We start from the raw sequence: 22,910 nt of genomic DNA, 5'->3' as shown, positions 1-22,910 counted from the left end.
GTCTTAAGCGCTTCTCAAAACACCGTGAGGTTTAAATGAGGTACTTGCATACATGCACATATGATCAAAGCAAATTAGACTTTTTATTTGCATCGGTATTTGTTGTTACATCAGTATATTTTTCCCTTCTGTCTCTAATTGTACAGCAAGTCAGAATTACTACTGTAATGACTTTTGAAAATGGGCACCTTAAAATTCATAATTATTTTTTAAATAAACCAAGTCAATCACAGATTAAATACAAAGATCAGGGCGTCCTTTCTTCATATTCCAATCACATTTAACCATGCAAATAAAGGAATTTTAAGTGGAATAGATTGCCATAATCGGCACATTTTAGTGAGACACAGAGGAGACGGGAGCCAACTATATTTAAGTGGAGATGATAGAATGAAGAAATATATTTTCAAATTCACACAGAATCTTAAATGTGTTCTTTCATGAGAAATAAGGTCTCTTGCATTTAATCAAAGAGCCTTAAAATAACTAGGGATGTCCCGATACCACTTTTCCCACTTCCGATTCCGATATTAAAAATCTCTGTATTGGCCAATCCGATACCAGTGTTGTTTTCTTTGCATAATCAGGTTATAATATCTTTACATTATTGTGTGGTAGGTTTGGAAACGTTTCTACTGATTATTATAGTGAAACATGAAAATGTCCCACAAGGACACTATATAATGCTGAATTATAAACCAAAGCAAGATCATGCTTTTTTTAATGAGTTCTTTGGCTATTTCATAGCTTTTAAAGTCCTGCGCGGATTCTTATTTCTGTGTAGTTACGGTTTTCAATGCACTCTAATTTAGAGTGTACACTTGACGACGGTTAATTTCCCACAATCCACCATGGGAAAGACATATGAGCGGGGAGATTACTGCTTCATGCAATGTTTTCTTTCATGCTGAATGTATTAAATTACTTTTGACAAAATCTTTACTTGATTAAAATAACAGAGGCAAACATACGTTTGAAAATGTACTCTTTATTAGATCAAATGTGTTTACCCTTTATATTAACACACAGTAAATATTAAAAATGACAAACAGAATGAAGATTTATTGTATTAATATATTATTTAATAAGAATAACAAGTAAGGCCCAAGAATTTTTAAAGTTCATATGTGACATTGTTTCTGCAACAGCCCCAGATATCCGCCACTTTGTGTATACGTCAGCATCCGAATTCACTCAATCATTTAGTTCATTTACTACTGAGATATAGTGCACTAACTACCATTTCACTATATAGGAACGAGTGAACGATTGCGGACACACTTTCTTCACCATACGATCACCTTGCGGCCTCACATCTCTCATGTGTGCGCCCTGCGCACCTCGCTGTGCATGCGCAGAAATGCTGTCTGTTTGTGCTCCAGTTGTCAATCACACGAACCGCAGAGCCAAGGCATTTATTTACACTTAACTTGAATGTTGATATTTACACTTAACTTTGATTTATAGTTAATCCGCCTGAAGTAGCTGCGATAGTTTCCAGTATCCTTGCGAGGGCGCAGGATGAAATGCGTAAATACTGCTTATTACATGCGTGATGCGGATCAAAGCGCTATGATATATTGCTGCGCTGATTTAAAAATGTACACTTAAAAACTGATGTCATAAGTGCCCAGTTATATTATCACCCTGAAAAAAGCCCATGTTATCATTAGAGCCAAAACTTAACTCAGCTAGGTGCCTTAAGTTGAAGCTATGATTTTAATCTTGAAATATCAGCTGGTCTTGATGTTAAATGAAAGCATTGCATGACGAAACTATTCTTTTTTTTTTTTCCACTGTGTGGACCGCTCACTTTGAAGAGTTTGATGCTGTTGCAGTGATTGAGTGACAGTCTGTGACAGCAGCTCAGCACGCGCAGCTGTGTGAACTCGTAAAAGTCCCATTCAGTAATCTCTCAATAAATTATGCATTAATTAAAATTAAACCCAGTAATGTAACAACAGGAACGCCACGCATTGTAAAGAAGTAAAAGTACAAAAGTAGAAGTACCCACTTTTAAACCAACTCAAAGTAATTTTTTACCAAAAAAGTTACTCAAGTAAGTGTAAATGAGTAAATGTAGTGCATTACTACCCACCTCTGCAACAGTGTAAATGTGTAATGGACCAAGACTAAAGTTGATCAAAAAGAGACATATTTTAAGGTTTTGGAAATATTTTGATATTTTTGTTCATGTAATTCTAAATTTTTTTCATGTAATTCTACATCTCAAGTTTTTAAAGCTTCAAAGGAAGTAATGTATCCCTATTTTATTATATGATTCCAAGTTAAATATGAATAAATTACTTCTTAAGGTGTGTGAAGCACACATACACTTATGAAGTTTGACAGTTTGTATGGCAATTAATCCTCATAATCGTGAAAGCCATAAAACAGACAATATAAGCTTCATAATTGCATTTATTTGTTTGAAAATTAGTTGTTAGCAGAATTTCATAATTGTGACAGCCCTGTGTGTGTGTGTGTGTGTGTGTGTGTGTGTGTGTTATTGCTCAGGTGCTATGGAGGAGCTGCACAGTCTGGACCCACGCCGGCAGGAGTTGCTGGAGGCCAGGTTTCTGGGTGGAGTCAGTGGCAACACAGTGGGCAGCACCGGCAGCGCCAGCGGAGGAGCCAAAGTACGTAATTAAGTTTCTCACCGGACTGTTATTTTACTCACATGAACATTGCAAACTGTGGCTATGTACAAAAAGTGAGGTAGTTGTCTTACTGCCCCTTCATTCAGTGCCCATTCAAATACAGTAATTGGACAATGGTTTCAGACAGACTTGGACAATGTCTTGCAGTTGATCTAGAGCAAATTCAAGTGAACTTTAGAGATAGCCATGCAAATATTGAAAGAATTGTTAATTCAACCAGTTGCTGCACACAAAGGATTGATGAATATCATAATTAGGGTGATTTTCACAAATATGTCATGGTCCTATTTGACTCCAAAATCGAAATAAACAAAAGAAGACATTTTTTATAATGTGACTTTATTTTCATAGCAGTTACTCACATTTTACCCCCCCAATTCTCATTACTGCTACATAAAAAAAGTTGTCATTATGATATTCTCTAGGGCTGTGTCAATACAATCAAATAACGATGTATCACGGTACTTGTACTTACGATTTTGTATCGATACTTAATGTTCATGTTTTGATATTTATATTAAACTTATATCATGTACGTCATGCACAAATATCTTTTCACTGCGTTTTGAGAGTACAAGTTTGGTTTGACTCATTCTTTGTAATGCGTGTTCAAAGACGAGAGCCACACAATCCATTTGTCATTGAATAATGTCTCTTTTTAATAACTTTTTTGTTCTTTACAGTCAGTTATTGAGAAACCAAAAGAAACATTTAATTTTAATCAAACATTGCACAGATACTGTAAAGAAGCCTTTTGACCAAAAAACATCTATCATAGTCACTGCTGCTGGTCTTAAAAACACAGCACTGTTTTAGCACTTGTTTTACATATCAAGGTTAATACTTGTAAATAGTACATATTAGGCATTTAAACAGTGAACAGGTAACAATGTATATAATGCAAATACAATATATAATGTATTAGAGCTGTCAATTAATAAAAAATTGTTATCGAATTAATTATTGCAGATGAATAAATACAATTAATTGTAATTAATCGCATATATAATTAGTTGCTGAAAAAAAACAGCAATAATTCAATATCAAGTCAAGTCAAGTGGTTTTTATTGTCGTTTCAACCATATACAGTTAGTACAGTACACAGCAAAACGAGACAACGTTCCTCCAGGACCATGGTGCTACATAAAAACAACAAAGGACCAACATAGGACCACATGAGACTACACAACGAAATAAAATACCTATATAAACTACCTATATATACCTATATAAAGTGCACGTGCAAACATGTGCAAAAAGTACAGGACAGTACAACAAATTACTGACAATGAACAGGACAATAGACAGTGCAGCGCCGACCAGTACTCAGTAGTGCAAAAAGATGACAGTTTCTAAAAATGTAAACATAACATACTATGAGATAATGTTCTATGCACATAGCAGTTATTGAGGTAGCAGACAGTTATAAAGTGACAGTTATTAAAGTGCAACTCAGGACACGTGTGTGTCAAACCAGTCTCTGAGTATTGAGAAGTCTGATGGCTTGGGGGAAGAAGCTGTTACACAGTCTGGCCGTGAGGGCCCGAATGCTTCGGTACCTCTTGCCAGACGGGAGGAGGGTAAAGAGTTTGTGTGAGGGGTGTGTGGGGTCGTCCACAATGCTGGTTGCTTTGCGGATACAGTGTTTTTTGTAAATGTCTTTGATGGAGGGAAGAGAGACCCCAATGATCTTCTCAGCTGTCCTCACTATCCTCTGCAGGGCTTTGCGGTCCGAAACGCAAATATTGAAAAATCAGTATATGATTAAATAATTATAAATCGTTATAGTTGAATAAATATAAACTAAATATATCACATTTTATAAAAAATATAATACAGATAATTAAAATGCATTACATTATTTTGTAACATGAGTAAAGCATTAAAAAAGACAGTAAAACTATACAAAAAGTTTTACCAAAAGTACTTTACTAAAGTTCCATTTGTTAACATGAACTTACAATGAACAATACTTTTACAGCATGTATTAATTTTAAGATTAATCGACAGCATTTGTGGATTAATATTGATTACCACAAAAATTTATTTTGATTCGTTCCTCCTTTTCTTTAAAAAAAGCAAAAATTGAGGTACGAGTGAGGCATTTACAATGGAGGTGAATGGGGGCAAAAATACAATACTCACTTTTTCAAAAGACGTAAAGGATATGTGTGTAAACATGATTTTAGTGTGTTGAAATCACTTATAAACCTTTTCTGTGTAAAGTTATAGACAATTTTACAACTTCGTTACCATGACAATGTAATGTCAACAAACCCTAAAACGATTTTAAAAATTACAATTTAAACAAATTTCAGTTCATAATACACACGTTTTAACAGAAGAATGTGTCCCATTCACTTCCATTGTAAGTGCCTCCCTGTAACATTGCTTTTGCTTTTTTAAGAATAGGAGGAACGAGTCTAAATAATGTTTTGTGGGAATCAACATTATGCCACAAATGCTGTCGATTGAGGTTAACTTGTATTGAACCCGGAACGTTCCTTTAATGTTAATTTTAACATACTAATATCAATAAAATCAAAAGTTGTTTTTGTTAACATTAGTTAATGCACTATGAATGAACTAAAAATGGACAATTGTAGTTTTATTAACAACATGAACAAAGATGAATAAATGCTATAAAAATATATATTGTTAATTGTTTATTCATGATACCTAATGCATTAACTAATGTTAATGAATGGAACCTTATTGTATAGTGTTACCAAAATATCAATACAAAAAGTGGCTTTAGAATGCAATATATTGTTTTTGTTTTTTCCTCATATTATTGAACATTAGCCAATCATTAGCCTACTGTTCACAGCAATCCATTTTGTAATTGAATTCATGAATCTGTCCGAAAAAGATTTATTATGAGGGCTTTTCTAAGGACACATGTCTAATGCACACCTGTGTCAGACATAAGCTTTTGGAGCGTCTCTGTTGCATGCATCATAAACATCCTGTTTTTAGTTCACTGTGTCAAGTTTAACATGGTTTGTGACTTAGAAAAACCCATCTTGAGATACCTGCATTCGGAATTGTGCTCCAAGCTGTTTAAATGCAAGAGCACACCCATCCTGATGTTGTGCTGTCTGCTGTTGTTCTGTGTGGTTTGTTCTCTGAATAAGCTATGCGCTGATTGTACAGCTGGAGTTTCGATTACTGGACCCTGAAGAAATCAGGTGGTACTTCAAGCTTGAATTACAGTCTGAGGACATGATTATTTGTGTAAATTGTTTTAACCGAAAGCCCTAATATGTATATATGCACTAGGGCTGCACAATTAATCGAAATAAAATCGAAACCGCGATATTAAATTGTGCGATTATTAAATTGAAAAAGGCTGCGATTTAATTATACTGGTCTATACTAAGTCAGCATTGTTATGGTGTTTACAGAGCGGTTCTGTGCTCCGCAACTCTCTCTCTTTCTTACAGTAACGGAAGTGATCAGAGTTCGGTTCCGTTTGCTTACATGCGCTAAACGCTTTATTTACACTAAACTGGTGTGTCCTGCATGAAGCGTTTTTTATTATTATATGCGGTAGCGGCATCTCAGTCTCCGCAAGACATGGGTATCATAATTATATCGCAGAATACAAGATGGGGTATAATTCGAACATCTTTATTAACTGATTTCTGAGCAAACGGCATTAACAGTAACACCTGAAGAGTCCTCTTCTCCTGTCATTGTTTACCTCACGAGAGAGCGTGTCGCCCTTATTACTCTCCTCGTGGAAAAAAGTGAAAGCGGAACTAATATTACCAACATCCAACAAAATGAAAAGGAAGAAACATGCATATAATAAATCTATATAAAATATTTAGTTACTATAATATAGTGCCTTGCTAAATTAAATATAATAAAATAATGACAAAAAATTATTAAATTAAATGGTGACAAACTAATAAAAAATTTCACTTTAAATTTAATTACACCAATGGGTTATCAATTCAACTTCAGTTTGACATTAAGCCTCATTCTTTAGGACTGTCTTATATACAGTAAATAATAGTTTGTATAAGCCTACTAGTTTTTAAGGCCTAGAATAAAGATTAACATTATTATTTTAAAATTATATTTTGTTTATACTGAATTATTATTGACTGACAGCAAAAACTAGGCAACAACTATGGTTTTACCAACAGGGAAATGTAGTTACAGTGACATTGAGCAGAAACCTTACATATAACCAGTTTTGACAGAGCTGCTGATAAAAGGTTAAATGATCAGCATCGATTGATGAGATGAAAAGAGAATTGGAGATCATATCAGATGTTAAAATCCCGATTGGAGCATCCCTAATATTCAAGGTGACTGTTTCAAAAACTAATGCTGATGATTAGTGGGCTGAGACCATATCACAAAATGGACAAAAACATGTACACGGTGAATGGTAACATTTGGATATGAAGAAGACTTTGTTTCAGTGTTTATATATTTATTTGTTTGTGGTTGAAATGAAAAAAAGGTCTCAGTATGGTTCTTTTTAAGAGGGCTCAAGTGTGAAAACCCCAGTAGACTTTTTGCAGTTGAACATGTGGAAATCTCAGCTCAAATCGCAATATTTTTCAAAATAATCGCAATGTGACTTTTTGTCCATATCGTGAAGCCCTAATATGCAACATAATACACTGCATCCGTTAAGTATTCACAGCGCTTCACTTTTTCCACATTTTGTTACGTTACAGCCTTATTCCAAAATAGATTAAATTCATTATTTTCCTCAAAGTTCTACAAACAATACCCCATAATGACAATGTGAAAGAAGTTTGTTTGAAATCTTTAAAAATTTATTACATAAAAAAACAAAAAAAATCACATGTACATAAGTATTCACAGCCTTTGCTCAATACTTTGTTGAAGCACCTTTGGCACCAATTACAGCCTTTTTGCGTATGATGCTACAAGCTTGGCACACCTATTTTTGGGCAGTTTCTCCCATTCTTCTTTGCAGGACCTCTCAAGTTCCATCAGGTTGGATGGGGAGCGTCGGTGCACAGTCATTTTCAGATCTCTCCAGAGATGTTCAATCGGGTTCAAGTCTGTGCTCAGCCTGGGCCACTCAAGGACATGCAAAGAGGTGTCCCATAGCCACTCCTTTGTTATCTTGGCTGTGTGCTTAGGGTCGTTGTCCTGTTGGAAGATGAACCTTCGCCCCAGTCTGAGGTCCAGAGCACTCTGGAGCAGGTTTTCATTAAGGATGTCTCCGTACATTGCTGCATTCATCTTTCCCTCGATCCTGACTAGTCTCCCAGTTCCTGCCGCTGAAAAACATCCCCACAGCATGATGCTGCCACCACCATGCTTCATTCTAGGGATGGTATTGGCCAGGTGATGAGTGGTGCCTGGTTTCCTCCAGACATGACTCATGCAATTCAGGCCAAAGAGATCAATCTTTGTTTCATCAGACCAGACAATTTTGTCCTGATGAATTCTGAGAGTCCTTCAGGTGCCTTTAGGCAAACTCCAGGTGGGCTGTCATGTGCCTTTTACTGAGGAGTGGCTTCCGTCTGGCCACTCTACCATATAGGCCTGATTGGTGAAGTGCTGCAGAGATGGTTGTTCTTTTGGAAGGTTCTCCTCTCTCCACAGAGAAACACTGTCAGTGTAACCATCGGGTTCTTGGTCACATCCCTGACTAAGGCCATTCTCCCCTGATCGCTCAGTTTGGCCAGGCGGACATCTCAAGGAAGAGTCCTGGTGCTTCCAAACTTCCATTTATGGATGATGGAGGCCACTGTGCTCATTGGGATCTTCAATGCTGCAGAAATGTTTCTGTACCCTTCCCCAGATCTGTGCTCTGACATGCACTGTTAACTGTGGGACCTTATATAGACAGGTGTGTGCCTTTCCAAATCATGTCCAATCAACTGAATTTACCACAGGTGGACTCCAATCAAGTTGTAGAAACATCTTAAGGATGATCAGTGGAAACAGGATGCACCTGAGCTCAATTTTGAGTTTCATGGCAAAGGCTGTGAACATGTGATTTTTTTTTTTTAAAAATTTCATTTGTTTTTAATAAATTTGCAAATATTTAATACAAACTTCTTTCACATTGTCATTATGGGGTATTGTTTGTAGAATTTTTAGGAAAATAAGGAATTTAATACATTTTGAAATAAGGCTGTAACATAACAAAATGTGGGAAAAGTGAAGCGCTGTGAATACTTTCCAGATGCACTGTATATGCAGTATCAAGACATGCTATTTATTGATGGAATACGTGGACATTTATATTTTTTAAAAACTAAAATGATGAAAAACTAATGATAAAATGTATATTAATATTTTTTTAATTTACTAAGTTAGAAGTTCCCTTATGTGATTTAATAACAGCATTAGCAAAAAAAATATTTATTTCATACTGTATGTAAGGGAAATGAACATAATAAATGAATTGGAATTATATGCCTGTGAATCGGATTTGAATCAAATCATGATGTATCGCAATATGTCGAATTGTGACAAGTGTATCGCAGTATTATCGTGATGTGGCTAGTGATACCCAGCCCTAATATTCTCATTACCGCTATGCGAAAAATGGGGGTCATTATGATATTCTAATAATGTAGACAAGGTGGTCATTACAATATTCTCATTACCACATAGTAACATAGTAGAACTCCTTTGGCACTGCCTTAAATTTGATAAAATTGATAAACATCACTGCAATACAGTAGAATGAAAAGAATGTTACGGTAATGAGAATCATCTTAAAAAATAAAAGTATAAAGAATAGTAAAAGTAAAACGTCTGGATATTTTACATTATTGAGAATTGGGGGATAAAATGTGCTTAATTGTAATGAAAATAATGTCACAATGCAAAACATCTCAATTGTCCAAAAAGTAGGCTTCATTTTCATTAAGCAAAAAATCATAATTATTATTTTTTTTTTTTAATTATTATTGATTTGAGGTTGAATATGGCACAGGATCTTTCCTTGACATGTTTTGTGAGAATCACACTAGGCTGCCTTCAAAAATGTTCACAAAATGTTCAAAACGTTTTTCAGAAGATGCTTGATTTCTTTCTCCTTTAGGAATATAGCTGAGTTTCCATTCTTGTATTCTTGTGCAAACTTTGGAATGTTGTATAAATAATGCTTGATGGCAACACTAAGATGCGCAACCAAACTGCGCATGAAAACGTTGTCCCTTGCTATAAGTGGTACATTTTTTTATTCGATATCTATGATGGGAACACCTTTACAGAACTAATTCTTAGATGCATATCAAAAAGCATGTGACTTTGCCTTAACACGTCATGTGATTAAATACAATGATCATATTGAATAATTCAGGCATAACTGGACTCAAACCAGCTGACCAATATCATCACATTGCATCTCAAATGTTGCTCTGATCATTTTGAAATGCCAGAGCAAAAACTTCAAAATGACTGGTTACCATTACCTCTCAGAACTGTCCTACACGCTTTCGTTCCCAGACATAAGGCATCTGCTGCACCACAAGTATTGATTTTCTTCTCTTGAATACATGGAATTGAAACACTGCTTTATTCACAGATTGGTTTTGCAATATTCAATTTTTTTTTCCACTTTAAATTCACAGACTCAGAACTGTCAATATACATTTTCAAATGATGAATTCATAACACCTGTTGCATGAATGATAACTCATTTTCCTTATCTTTACTCTCTGCTGGCTCATTTGCACTGGTACATGTAAATGTGTGTATAAGTAATGTTATGTGTATCTCTTGTACAGACCTTGACAAATAACGAATGTTCCAATCACAGTTTTGGTAGTCTGGGATCCTCCAGTGATAAGGAGTCAGAGGTGAGTGGTGCTTCACGTCTCTCTATAACTGTACAGACACTATGAACAAAATTAATTTCAATCAGCTCATTTTATTCATTTCATGCTCTACTGTTTGTATTGTATAATATGTAAATTTTAAGATGATTCATAAGAATTACTCTTTGGTATTCCTCAACTATTTTCTTATGAATAATATAAAAAAAAAATTAAAAAGGCAAAATAGCAAAAACAAATGATTTTCTAATTGCTAAAGAGAATAAATTACGTATTTACCAAGAGTTTAAAGCTCTTTAGTAACCCAAGAAATGTAATGGTGTCATATCCTGAAATATGCCCATGCCGTCAGAGAATAAAAAATCCATTGATGTGATAATCTGGACATTCAGTACATTCAGGTATTCAGCTGACTTAATTTTATTACCACATAACGTTGTTGTGCCTAGACCTGGGCAACTGAAGCAACCCCAGATCATAAAACTGCCTCCAGAGGGTTCATCACTTCATGCACTTCCCTTCTTACCCTGACTTGCCCATCGCTTTGGCGTAGAGTAAATCTGGACTCATCAGACCACGTGACCTTTTTCCATTGCTCCACAGTCCAATCTTTATTCTCCCTAATAAATTGAAGTTGTTTTTTCTGATTAGCCTCACTAACAAGTGGATTTCTTGTGGCCACACAGCTGTTTAGTCCCAATCCTGTAAGTTCTTGTCACATTGTGCATGTGGAAATGCTCTTAAATATAGCCATGAGTTCTAGTGTAACATTTTTCAAGCGTTTTAGTGATATTTGATCACAATCGCTCAAGATTTTTTTCTGACCACCTATCTTCTGCAAAGCTGACAGTTCACCACTATCCTTCCAGGTTTTAATAATGCGTCGGACAGTTCTAAACCCCATTCCAGTTATTTTAGCAATCTCCTTAGTTATTTTCTTTGCTTGATGTAGGCCAATAATTTGCCCCTTCTGAAACACAGTAACATCTTTTCCATGACCACGTGATGCGTCTTCTGACATGGTTGTTTAAGAAATGAGAAGCTACATACTGCATCAGTTCAGGTTAAAAGAATTGTTATCAGCTGAAACATATTAATCACTGCAATAATGAGCCAATCATAGGCTCTTCACTATCTGCTTATTTAAATCCAAACGGCAAGTTTGTTTTGGCCAGGTAGTGTATATATTTGTGCTACCATGAATAATATTTTTATGATAATTTTATATATCTGTATAAGTTTACTATCACAGGATATCAATTTGAGTTCTATATTCATACAAATGACTACTGTATTATCTTGATTTTGTGCTTAAAGATGGTAAATTATCAGTATCCCATATACGTGTACACTTACATATTATGCATGCAATGCGATAAGATTCCAGCGACAAGCTGTCTGTCTGTCCACACCAGATGCGACACGACAGCACAATATTCATACACTAAAATGAGGATAGTTAACAATGAAATGTAGAAAACCAAGCAATCACAGACAAAACAGTCTGTTTATTGAACGCAGCTAATTTTCTCACTGAAGCTCTGTATGGGCTTTGGCATTTTACGGCAAACCCAGAGGGAATAAATACACACATACACAGGGGAAAGTTACTTTATGAAGACTGATATGATTGTTGATGTTCACGTGGTATACCTGTTGTTATATTGCCGATCTCCACGTGACAGGATCACAACGAGAAAGTTGGAATGAGCCGGGATGTCTACCCTCTGCCATTCTGAATCTGAAAGTGTGTGTGTGTTTGTGACACCGGCTGAAGAGAGCGAGCATTTAAGCACAACATTCCATAGGTGTGAGACACCCTCGGCCAAAATCAAGTTGTTTTGAACTGGCTTGTGAGATGCTGGCTTTAATAAGTTTCATTTTAGACCCATATGTTGAATGCACTGGCCAGTGCTACATTGCAGAAATAGAAGCCATTTAAAAAATAGAAAGTTCAGTCGCTATCGCTCGTTGTGTCACTGCTGGTTAGGACAAAAACTTTGATTAACATGGAAAAGATTCCTTTAATCCTGTCATGACTGGTTAGGTCTGCTCTCGCTCAGAGAGTGCATGTGCAACAGTGCCATTTGCACTCAAAAATCTATTAAAGCTACACAGCTCTGACTTTGTTCATTCACACAAATATTCTGCCTCTGTAGACATGTTATATCAAGTGAGAAAAGTTTGAGAGAGTTTGAGTTATCAACTCGCCATTTAGCCGGTAACTTTTTTTTGTGGGAAATGCAGCATAATACATGTTTAAATTCATATTGTAAGAATGATAGGCTATTCTGATACTCGCTGATGATGCAAGTGGACGATGTAAGTGTCAAGGACATAGAAAATCCCCCCAAAAAATCACGGCATGTCCATTATTATTGTTCAATATTATATATGTGTTTGTGACAAGTGCAGTTTCATATTTGGACGAAGATTGGCTCATGTGATGTGAGTTTATCACACATAAAAGGCTAAGATGGTTAAAGAGCACCTATTATGTCTTTTCAAATATTACCTTTAATGTAGTGTGTTGTATAGCTGTTTGTGAATGTAAAAAAGTCTGCAAAGTTTCAAAAATCAAAGTGCACGACAAATGAAAGTTATTGACTCCCAAAAGAAAGAACCGCTTCTGAATTGAGTCGTTAGTAATTCCAGACTTTACTTCTTGTACTAACCTATGTAATTTAGTAACAAAAAACCCACCTCTGGTCTTCATTGGCTGCTTGTGAACAGCTTTGACCCACCCTCAAACACTACACTAAGTGGTAGACCAATCACAACAAACTGGGACATCTGACTAATCAGAGCAGAGTAGGCTCTCTGAAAGGAGGAGTTTAGAATGAATGCTTTAGAATGAATCATTGAACAAGTCGTTTTTGACACTAGGGGAAAAATGAAATGCTGCAATTTAAATTATGAGTAAATTAAAGTGTTCTTTGTCCTTGGATGCATGTAAACCTATTGTATGAGACCTTTAAAAAAAATTAGGAATGTTGAAAAACCATAATATATGCTCTTTTAAGTAATCCTATTGTCATGAGGACAAATCTTATTTTTTATGAAAATAATGCCCAATATGGTTTCATATTAGCCTATTAATTTAAATAATATAGCTTATTATTTAATAATATAATTTAAATACTTGCTATATACTAGCGGTACTAGCTAATGAGAGCCGTTCTATGTAAACACTTGCGACATTATTGATTGCAGGCCTACAGAGCCCCCTTAGTGACAAAACTGGAACATGTTACATTATTTTACAAGCACCAGCCAGAATGGTGTGAGACACTGAAATTCACTGGCTAAATAAAAAATTTACCTGCATTTGGCGCTTAGCATGTATTAATTTCTGACCCTGCTTGAGAGGGTAGCTTATGTGTTAAGTGAAGCACAATATGTGTTTGCCTGCCAGTTGAAGCTCAAAATTTCTACGTAGAAGTAATAAATCCCCTTCTATCATTTGTTGCATCATCTCTTTGATTTATGAAAAATTAAACATCAAAAGATAACAATATACAGTACTTTACTATTTTGTCATTCTCTTGAAAATGCTTTGAAATTGACACTATCAGAGTATTTTGTAGATCCATTTGTGATCGATATATGCCCTGCAATGCGCAAACAACTGTGCTCTACATCTTATCCAATTTTCATGAGATCATTAATTCTAAACCCATTTATTGTGCCAGCACAAAATGCAAGTGGGCATGGATTTGTGTTTGTGCTCTTTGTGGGTATATGTGTGCAAACTGTGGGTGTAATGTATGTTAATGAAGTGGTGCAACGTGCAATCTACTAATATCCTAAGAAATATGTCATGGTGCTAAGACGTTTAAGGAGCACGTCTTATCTCAGTGCAAAATCTAATTCCTGCATTTGCAGTTTGGATATTCCACCAGCAGATAATATTAAAGAGCTATCAATCACTTTTAAATTACATTTTTAATTTTCTCCCCTTTTTCTCCCTGTTTTGGAATTGCCAATTCCCTATGCGCTCTAAGTCCACGTAGTGGCATAGTGACTCGCCTCAATCCAGGTGGCGGAGGATGAATCTCAGTTGCCTCCGTGTCTGAGACCATCAGTCCGCACATCTTATCATGTGGCTTGTTGGGCATGTTACTGCGGAGACATAGTTTGCTTGGAGGCTTCATGCTAGTCTCTGCGGCATCCACACAAAACACACCACACGCCTCACCGAGAGTGAACCACATTATAGAAACCACGAGGAGGTTACCCAATGTGACTCTACCCTCCCTAGCAACCGGGCCAATTTGGTTGCTTAGGAGACCTGACTGGAGTCACTCGGCACGCCCTGGAATTGTGAACTCAAGGGGTGGTAGTCATCATCTTTTACTATCACTTTTAAAACCATGATTTGTGTGTCTGATCAATAAGAATTTAAAGTGTATTGGTATAGTGCCTTTCCAAAGCTCAATGACACTACAGAAATTAAACAAACATTAAATGGAGAAAAATATGTCAAATATACATTACAAAACAATGAAGAGAGAAGCCATCAAGACCACAGGTGAGACATACTGATAGAGAACACATATATCGCGGTCTGGAGGCAGGAGGACACACAAATTTTCTCTGTAGTATTTCTGCGCTAAACACCATAGCACTGGAACAATGGCAGACAAAACGGGAGAGAATTTGCATCAAGGACGTAGTTATTGCGCAAAAGAAGGTAAGACATAAATGGTCTGTATTTCTATTCTTCTAATGTATTGCATAGCCCATTTAGTCTGTCAAAATTATAGGCTCTCTTCATATCAATGGAATATATAATAGGACGCAGATGGTGCAATAACCAGAAAAGGACCTCAGAATTAAATTTCATTTGACCCAATCCATTAGCGCATTGCGCACGCAATATCGCCATCCCACTTAACCTGGCGCATGCTTGCACGAAAATATTAAATCTTCATTGCCATGCACACTGACTTTGCGCTTATGATGTATTGCATAGTGCTGTGCTTAAGGCATAGCACTCTTAATATAGGGCCCATAAGGTATACAAGGTATGTAATGTTGTTTGGTGAAAAACATGCATCTAGGAATGCAAACATGGTAAAAAGTGGTCAAATGAAGGGAGTACTATCTTTCTGACAGCTGAATGCATAATCAAAATGAACACTCAAGGAGACTGGCATGTGTAGAATATTTGTGAATGATGGGATGAATGAAGCCATATTTAGCTTTAGTGCATCTTTTAGCCGGTGAGATGCAACAGATGCAAGGTTACTTTTAAGGAAGTTGTTTTTCAGATGCACTGAAGCATTTGTTTCACACTGAGATATTTAATGGACTGTTATGTTTCTAATTGCTTAATGAAAGATGTTAACTCGGTTCATAGTTTAGCAGAGAATTTAGATGTTTTTCTTTGAAAAAAGGCATTCAGGGAAATTGATGCTGGTGTGACTGTTATTCAGTGATGGGAAATATTGCCTGTAATGAAACTCTGGTCCAATGTGTGCTCAGGGCTGTTGCTCTGCCTCATATTAGAGGAAGGTGTGTTTTAGGTTTTGTTGCAGACTCAAGCTGGGTTAGCATCTGTCGTAACCCCAGATGGTTAAACCATCTGTAGGCAAAGCACTACACGTGTGCGCATGCACACAAACACACATTAAGAACCAGAGTAAAGAGCATTGTCCTCCCCTCCCCCTTCACAGCACACCTGCTGTCTGTGCCATAAATCAGAACAGGAGAGGAAGAGAAAGCCAAGAGTGAGTTTTGAAGGGAGAAATAATACACTCCTCTTGTGTGGCTGTGAGCTGCTTTTTATGCCAGATAAAGACACCTAGATGCTGCAGAAACACACTAGGGAATGGTCATGATAGTCAACCAACAGACTGGTCAATTATTCTTCGATTTTATTTTTTATTTTTTTAAGCATTAATCAGCATGAAGCACATGACTAATTGTATGCAGGAGGATTTGCATGTTCATATTGGATTTGAATACACATATTTTTACATATGGAAGAATTAAAATTATGTCATTCTTATATTTCAGAACAGAAGTTTCTTACTGTATTAGCTATTATCAAATGAAGACTGGTTTCTTTGGGAATATTCAATTGAGCACTAAAGGTGCGTACACACTGCCAGTGACATCGCGCGCGACAGCGACTCCATCCCATTAATTTTCAATGAGAGCACAGCGACTTCCGGCAACACGAGCTGTCGCGACCGTTGGCGACTAGATGTGGGCGTGTCCAGCGACGCGACAAAGTTGAGACAAGTTCAACTTTATTCAAATGAAGAGCGACTAACGGAAGCGACAGCCAATAGGAGAGAAGACAGGAGAGCTCATGTGATCCTTCTCTCTCTCAGCTCCTGCAGTAACGGAATGTTGGATGAAAGGCTAATTCTTGCTGTTAGAAATTTTCCAGTGCTCTATGATATGTCTCTTCCCACGTACAAGGACATTTTTAAGAAAAATATGGCAAACAGCACGCCTTGTTTCTCATTCATCTTTGATATAAAGCATTTTATGTACTGATTCCATTTATATTTAGTCTTTTCCCTCCAAAATGTTTGTTTTTAGTGGCAAGAAAAGAGATTCGCTGTCAACAGCAATGGAATGACATCCGTGAATGTCATTTATAAACGTTACTAGGCAACCAGTAGTGGGAACACCCACTAGCGACTTCACCGCCAGCCACTGGCGACCTGCAGCGACAAAGTCGCTGGCAGTGTGTACGCACCTTAAGGATTGTTCTCTTTTTATTTTTTTAATTCATTGGAATTAATAATATTTGCATTTGTTGCTTGTCAGCATCTTAAATTTCAGCTTTAGTAATTGTAGCACAGTAGAAGTTTCCTCTAATGGCGAGTGCATTTCTTTGTGTTGCTGGTTCTAAGCTTGTGGCCACTGTGACCCAAAAGTGCCAGTTTGCAGCATGCAGAACATCAATATCAGCCTGTGACATTCTGTCATTGTCACTCAGGGCTAATTATAAACACCAGCTTCACTTCTGTAGTCTGCAACTCTTGACCTGCCCACATCCAAAACCCTCTCCTCTCCTTATTCCTCATTTTCCATTCTTTTTCATTTCGCTTTTCCATTTCCATCCCTTTTCTTTTTCCTTCTCCTTTTCTTTTCAGATCCCTTTTCTTTTTTCTTTTCCTTCAAATTTTTATTTACTTTCCTCTACCATCCCTTTTCCTTTCCTTTTCTTTAAATTCATTTCCTTTGTTTTTCATTTTCCCAAATCTTTCCTTTTCCCTTATCTTTTACATTTTTTTCTACCTTTCCTTTTTTCTTTCTTTTCCTTTCCCTTTCCTTTCATTTCCTTTGTTTTCTATTCTTTTAAATTTTCCGTTTAATTTCTTCCTTTCTTTTCCTTTTCACTTTTATTCCTCTTCTATTCTTTTTCCTAACCCTTTCCTTTTCCCTGATCTTTTCCAATCCCTTTCTTTTCCTTTTTTATTTCCTTTTTTCTTTTCCTTTTCCTTTCCTTTGTTTTCTATTCTTTTTACTTTTCCTTATCCGTTTCCTTTTTTCCATTCTCTTTTCTTTTCCCATTCTCTTTCCTTTTCCCTCTGCATTTCCATCTTTTGCTTTTATATTTCTTTTCTTTCCTTTTCCTTTTTTCTATTCTCTACTCTTCTCTCTCTCATTCTTATCTTCATTTCATTATCTTATCTGTTTACTTTTATCTTTTTCTTTTCCTTTTATTCCCTCTAAATCTCTCTTCCTATCTGTCTGTTACAGGGATCAGATGGGAAAAGGGGAAGTTCTCCTGCGTATTCAGTAAGTCTTTGTCCCTGTCATGTGAGAATTTAGAAGAGACATAAATTATGATTTTGGAGGCTCGTGGTTCAGTCACGTCAGCTGTCCTCTCTTTGCAGTGACATGACATGGTTCCAGAAATGGACTGGCCTAGCCCATATGCGATTTTAACATTTCTAAAAGAATCATTTTCTCTCTCTCTGTCTGTGTGTGTGTGTGTGTGTTTTACACCTATATAGAGATTGTCATTTTAAACTTATATAAAGCAACGTTTCTTTTTATATAAACACTGTATATGTAGGACACAATTGATCTCTAAATAGTGTTCTTCCAGCATATGGATAGTAAAATCTGCTCTGGAGTTTGTTGACAGAGCGAAAGATTTCAGAGAGCAAGAGCAAGAAATCCTCTGATCAGAATGCAAAAATGCCCTTGGCAGCACACCCCTCTTTGTCTGAAAAGAGCAGGATATTTCTGCATCCTTTCCCAGTGAGAAAGATCATTTGTGCAGGCCCCAGATTATTCACTCTCTCATTAGGGAGTCATTAAATAGTGTTTGAGGTGAAATTAAATATTTTTTATTATTTTTTCTCTAGAGACTCAGAATTTAAATGTGGTGCTCATTGCATGCTGAGATAGCACTATCGTGCATTGAGTGCAAAATAAGACATGAATATATTCATAAAGAAAGTTTTTCTGAATGTAATATCTCTCTTATAGACTCCTGAAAAGAAGCTCTTTGAATCATCACGGGCCAGGAAGAGGAAAGCTGATATCCAATCAGAGAGTAGCCAGGGTAAACGCACACACACTCTATCCCTGTTTGTATGTGTGTGTGCTTTCTGATTTGTTCTTTATGCATTTTTATCTCATCTGCTTCACTTACCTTCTTATTTTTTTATTTCTTTCACAGGTAAATCTAGCATTCGTGGACCCAAAATCAGTGATTATTTTGACGTGAGTAACTGTCATTAATGTTATGGGAAGTGAATGAAATCATATTAAATCCATGTCATGAACATGTCTCCTGCGTTGTCTAAATTGGAGAGAGAGAGAGATCTAAATTGGAGAGAGAGAGAGAGAGAGAGAGAGAGAGAGAGAGAGAGAGATAGGGGCTAATTGTGACTTTGTGTTGTTTTAAATCCACATGAAACAGCATTTGCAATACACCTGTGTAATATAACGTATTTTCAAGCAAAACCGAACATTCAGTGAGAAATCTAGACAGGACATTGTGACAATTTGTGTGAAAACATTTTGATTTTATTGGTTAATATTATTTGTAACCAATGCCACATTGTTGGGAGAAAAACAGAAAAGGCATTAAAGGCAAAGTAACATTTGGATGACATTTTATGATGCATTGTTTTTTTTAAATAAAAAAATAAATAAAAATTATAATGTGCACTGAAAAATTGTGCTCAAAAAAGGAAGTAAATGGGGTTCTATTTTATTTTAGTTTTCTCTGTCTTATTCCCTTATTCATTTTCCTCTTTTCTATAGTTACAGGGTGGCAATGGGTCCAGTCCAGTAAGAGGACTAACATCTGTCATCCGCTCACCCCAAAACTCTCATTCCCACTCAACACCAGGATCCAGTGTATGTCACAAACACACACAATATTTTCCATACGGCATCATAATCAAATGACATTGTAAATATGTCATCTGTGAACACAAGTATACATGCTTGTCACAAATAGGGATGTCAAAAGTCAATACTAAAATAAAAAACACATAATGTTACCAGTCTTTGTATTGTATCAGTGTTCTGATTACTGATGTGCATTGTCTGATTGACAGGCAATTGCTTTTGAATATGCTTTGCGATAATAATACGTTTGCACTTGTGAGCAATCGAATGCATCTTGGTGAGGTATTTATTTAAGGTTTGTTATGAGTGAATGTAAACAGGCAGGACAAAGGAAAATGCTCAGATCTGTACATTTAAGCCTTGCATTGTAAATGCAGCCTAATAGTTCTTCCACTGTTTAGTTTGTCGTTAATCAAATAACAACATTGATGACAAAAACCACTGGCTGCTTTTAATTGAGTCATTAGTGTTAGGGTTACCTTAACCCCCTAACCATTTTATTAATGACTGTTTACTTAATTTGTTTATATTTACATTAATATTTAAAGTAAAGGGTTGTGTTCAGTTGCATATTAGTTTTTGCTTTTAAATTGAAAGAAAATTACTTGTATTGTTGTTAACAAATGAAATTTTGGTACCATGACAACCCACGTCACAACAGATATTCTGAAAATATTTTCCATTCAACTCAATGCAAACTTTCAGTTACTTTCACGCAGACACCTGATGGTGGTACTTTTTGCATCACACATTCTTTTGATGACATAAAGTCCTGTAATTGTGTGTTTCAGACCCGGCAGAGCAGCTCTTCTCCCACCAGTCTGTGTTTTGGGGACTCTCTGATTTCCTGTAAACAGACGGCAGTAAAGAGCATTCAAGTGAGACCTCACATAAACACACACTCACAAAACAACAATCTCATTGGCAGTACTTTTACAGTTAGGTCTTTTAATGGATTAAAACAATTAACCGAGGTTAATCTCCTAATTTGTTTTTATAGTTCACATTTTTACTAACTTTTTTTTAAGAACAAAATCGTTGGTTGTGATGGAAATGACACCAGCAAAAAAAGACTGTCTGAGACTGTCAGTCTGAGCATCTTATCATGTGGCTTGTTGTGCATGACACCGTGGAGACTCCCAGCATTTGGAGGCTCATGCTACTCTCCACGATCCACGCACAACTTACCACATGCCCCATTGAGAGCGAGAACCACTAATCGCAACCACGAGGCGGCTACCCCATGTGACTACCTTCCCTAGCAACCGGGCCAATTTGGTTGCTAAGGAGACCTGGCTGGAGTCACTCAGCATGCCATGGATTCAAACCCGCAACTCCAGGGGTGGTAGTCAGTGCCAATACTCACTGAGCTACCCAGGAGTGTAGTAGTTTAATTTCACTCAATTTAATGTATCACAGTCTAAATAAAATGTAATATAACTAATATTTTTATGATGAATTTTTATTGTTTAAGACTGAGAGTCTTGGTCTGGGACCAAGTTTAAAATCTATACATAGAAGGCATTTGAAATGTAGCAAAATTAAATCCTGAAGGCATGGTTTTAATGTGACCTTTATAACAAAAAGAAAAAGGTTGAAGTTTCTGATATAATGTTGAATTGTGTGTTTGTATTTTGTTCTTTCTGCAGACTGAGCTCACAGTGGTGAAACTGGCCACTATAGAGAGCAATAAAAACTTGGACCTGGAGAAGAAGGAGGGCCGGATAGATGATCTGCTGCGGGTGAGAGAGGGAGGGAAGATGGGAAGACGGAAAGGGAGAAAAGGAGAATAAAATATAGACAAGATGACTGGAATTAGACTTATTTAATATCAGACGGTTAATGATGTTGATCTGAGAAATTTGTTTTTATTATTTCACTGAAAATAATAATTAAATGTGAGGGTACAAGTTTGTACCCTTCACACAGAATCAGAATTTTTTTTCACCATGTTTAAAAAAATATTTTTTTTATGTATGTCTAAGAAACGCTCTTTAAAGCTAAGATTTAAAGCAAGTTAGTGAATGTCACTTTTATTCATGTATGAAAATGTTTTATTTATAAATACATTTAGAATTATGCACATTTTGACTGTGTAAATAGTGTAACTATTTTTGGTGTAAAAACAATTACTTTCCGTTTGTGTTCGTGGTTCTGTTTAGTCGCGTTAGACTTGATGTGAACAGGTCTTTACCCCTGAACGTACTTTTTTGAAACCTTGTCGCAATTTTTTACTCTTTCCCTCATCTCTACAGGCAAACTGTGATCTTAGAAGACAAATAGATGAACAGCAAAAGCTTCTAGAGAAGTACAAGGAGCGTTTAAACAAGTGCATCACCATGAGTAAGAAACTTCTGATTGAGAAGGTAAAGAATCCTCATGATATTTCAGCAATCACTAGTTCTAATGATTTAAAAGAATTGTGTATACCTAAAAGGTTGCAGTTTAATGCCATTATTTAACCCCCAAGCCTCTGAATTTGTAGATTAATACTGTCAAGAGAGTATAGTTTAGGTCTTTTTAAAGGTGTGTGTGTGTGTGTGTGTGTGTCCAGAGCACACAGGAAAAGCAGGCATGTCGAGAGAAGAGCATGCAGGATCGACTGCGTTTGGGTCATTTCACCACCGTGAGACATGGAGCCTCATTTACAGAGCAGTGGACAGATGGCTACGCCTTCCAAAACCTCGTGAAGTAAGACACTTAATGGTTCTGAAGCACACTGCTCACATAGTATACATTTTTAAAAGGATAGTTAACCCAAAAATGAAAATTCTGTCATCATTTACTTAACTTCATGTTGCTCCAAACCCATTTTTCTTTCTTCAGTGGAATAAAAATGGAGAAATACAGGAGAATGTCTCGGCTTCTCTTTTTTTGTACAACTATAGTAAATGGGGGAAAGAAGCTGTTGAGTTTCATACAAACAAACTGAAATTCAAGAAATTATTCTCTGACAATCATCCCTCAGAAAACTTGAAATATATAGCTCATGGAGTCATATGGACTACTTTAATTATAATTTTATGTATTTTTTTGGAGCTTGACAGCATCTGTTCCCGTTCACTTTCATGGTATGAAAAAGAGCAGCATGAACATTTGGCAAAACTTTTGTGTTCCACAG

The 22,910-nt window shown here is 36.3% G+C and overlaps 1 protein-coding gene across 2 annotated transcripts in view; it reads left to right on the top strand.

Annotated features, from left to right (window-relative positions):
- Positions 1-22,910, top strand: part of LOC127654764 (serine/threonine-protein kinase tousled-like 1-B) — a 72,379-nt gene that overhangs the window by 32,484 nt on the left and 16,985 nt on the right. Inside the window, exons 3-12 of one of the 2 annotated variants that reach the window (XM_052142114.1) lie at positions 2,518-2,639; positions 10,406-10,477; positions 18,179-18,217; positions 18,917-18,992; positions 19,110-19,153; positions 19,700-19,795; positions 20,581-20,667; positions 21,439-21,531; positions 22,045-22,155; positions 22,344-22,480. In XM_052142114.1, coding sequence (XP_051998074.1) covers positions 2,518-2,639; positions 10,406-10,477; positions 18,179-18,217; positions 18,917-18,992; positions 19,110-19,153; positions 19,700-19,795; positions 20,581-20,667; positions 21,439-21,531; positions 22,045-22,155; positions 22,344-22,480 — 877 coding nt within the window. The remainder of the gene's footprint in view (positions 1-2,517; positions 2,640-10,405; positions 10,478-18,178; positions 18,218-18,916; positions 18,993-19,109; positions 19,154-19,699; positions 19,796-20,580; positions 20,668-21,438; positions 21,532-22,044; positions 22,156-22,343; positions 22,481-22,910) is intronic. The other variant, XM_052142116.1, reaches the window with a different exon arrangement.

The sequence above is a fragment of the Xyrauchen texanus genome, chromosome 14 (genome assembly GCF_025860055.1).
Source record: "Xyrauchen texanus isolate HMW12.3.18 chromosome 14, RBS_HiC_50CHRs, whole genome shotgun sequence".
NCBI lineage: Eukaryota > Metazoa > Chordata > Actinopteri > Cypriniformes > Catostomidae > Xyrauchen > Xyrauchen texanus.
This window is presented reverse-complemented; position numbering and strand designations above follow the sequence as displayed.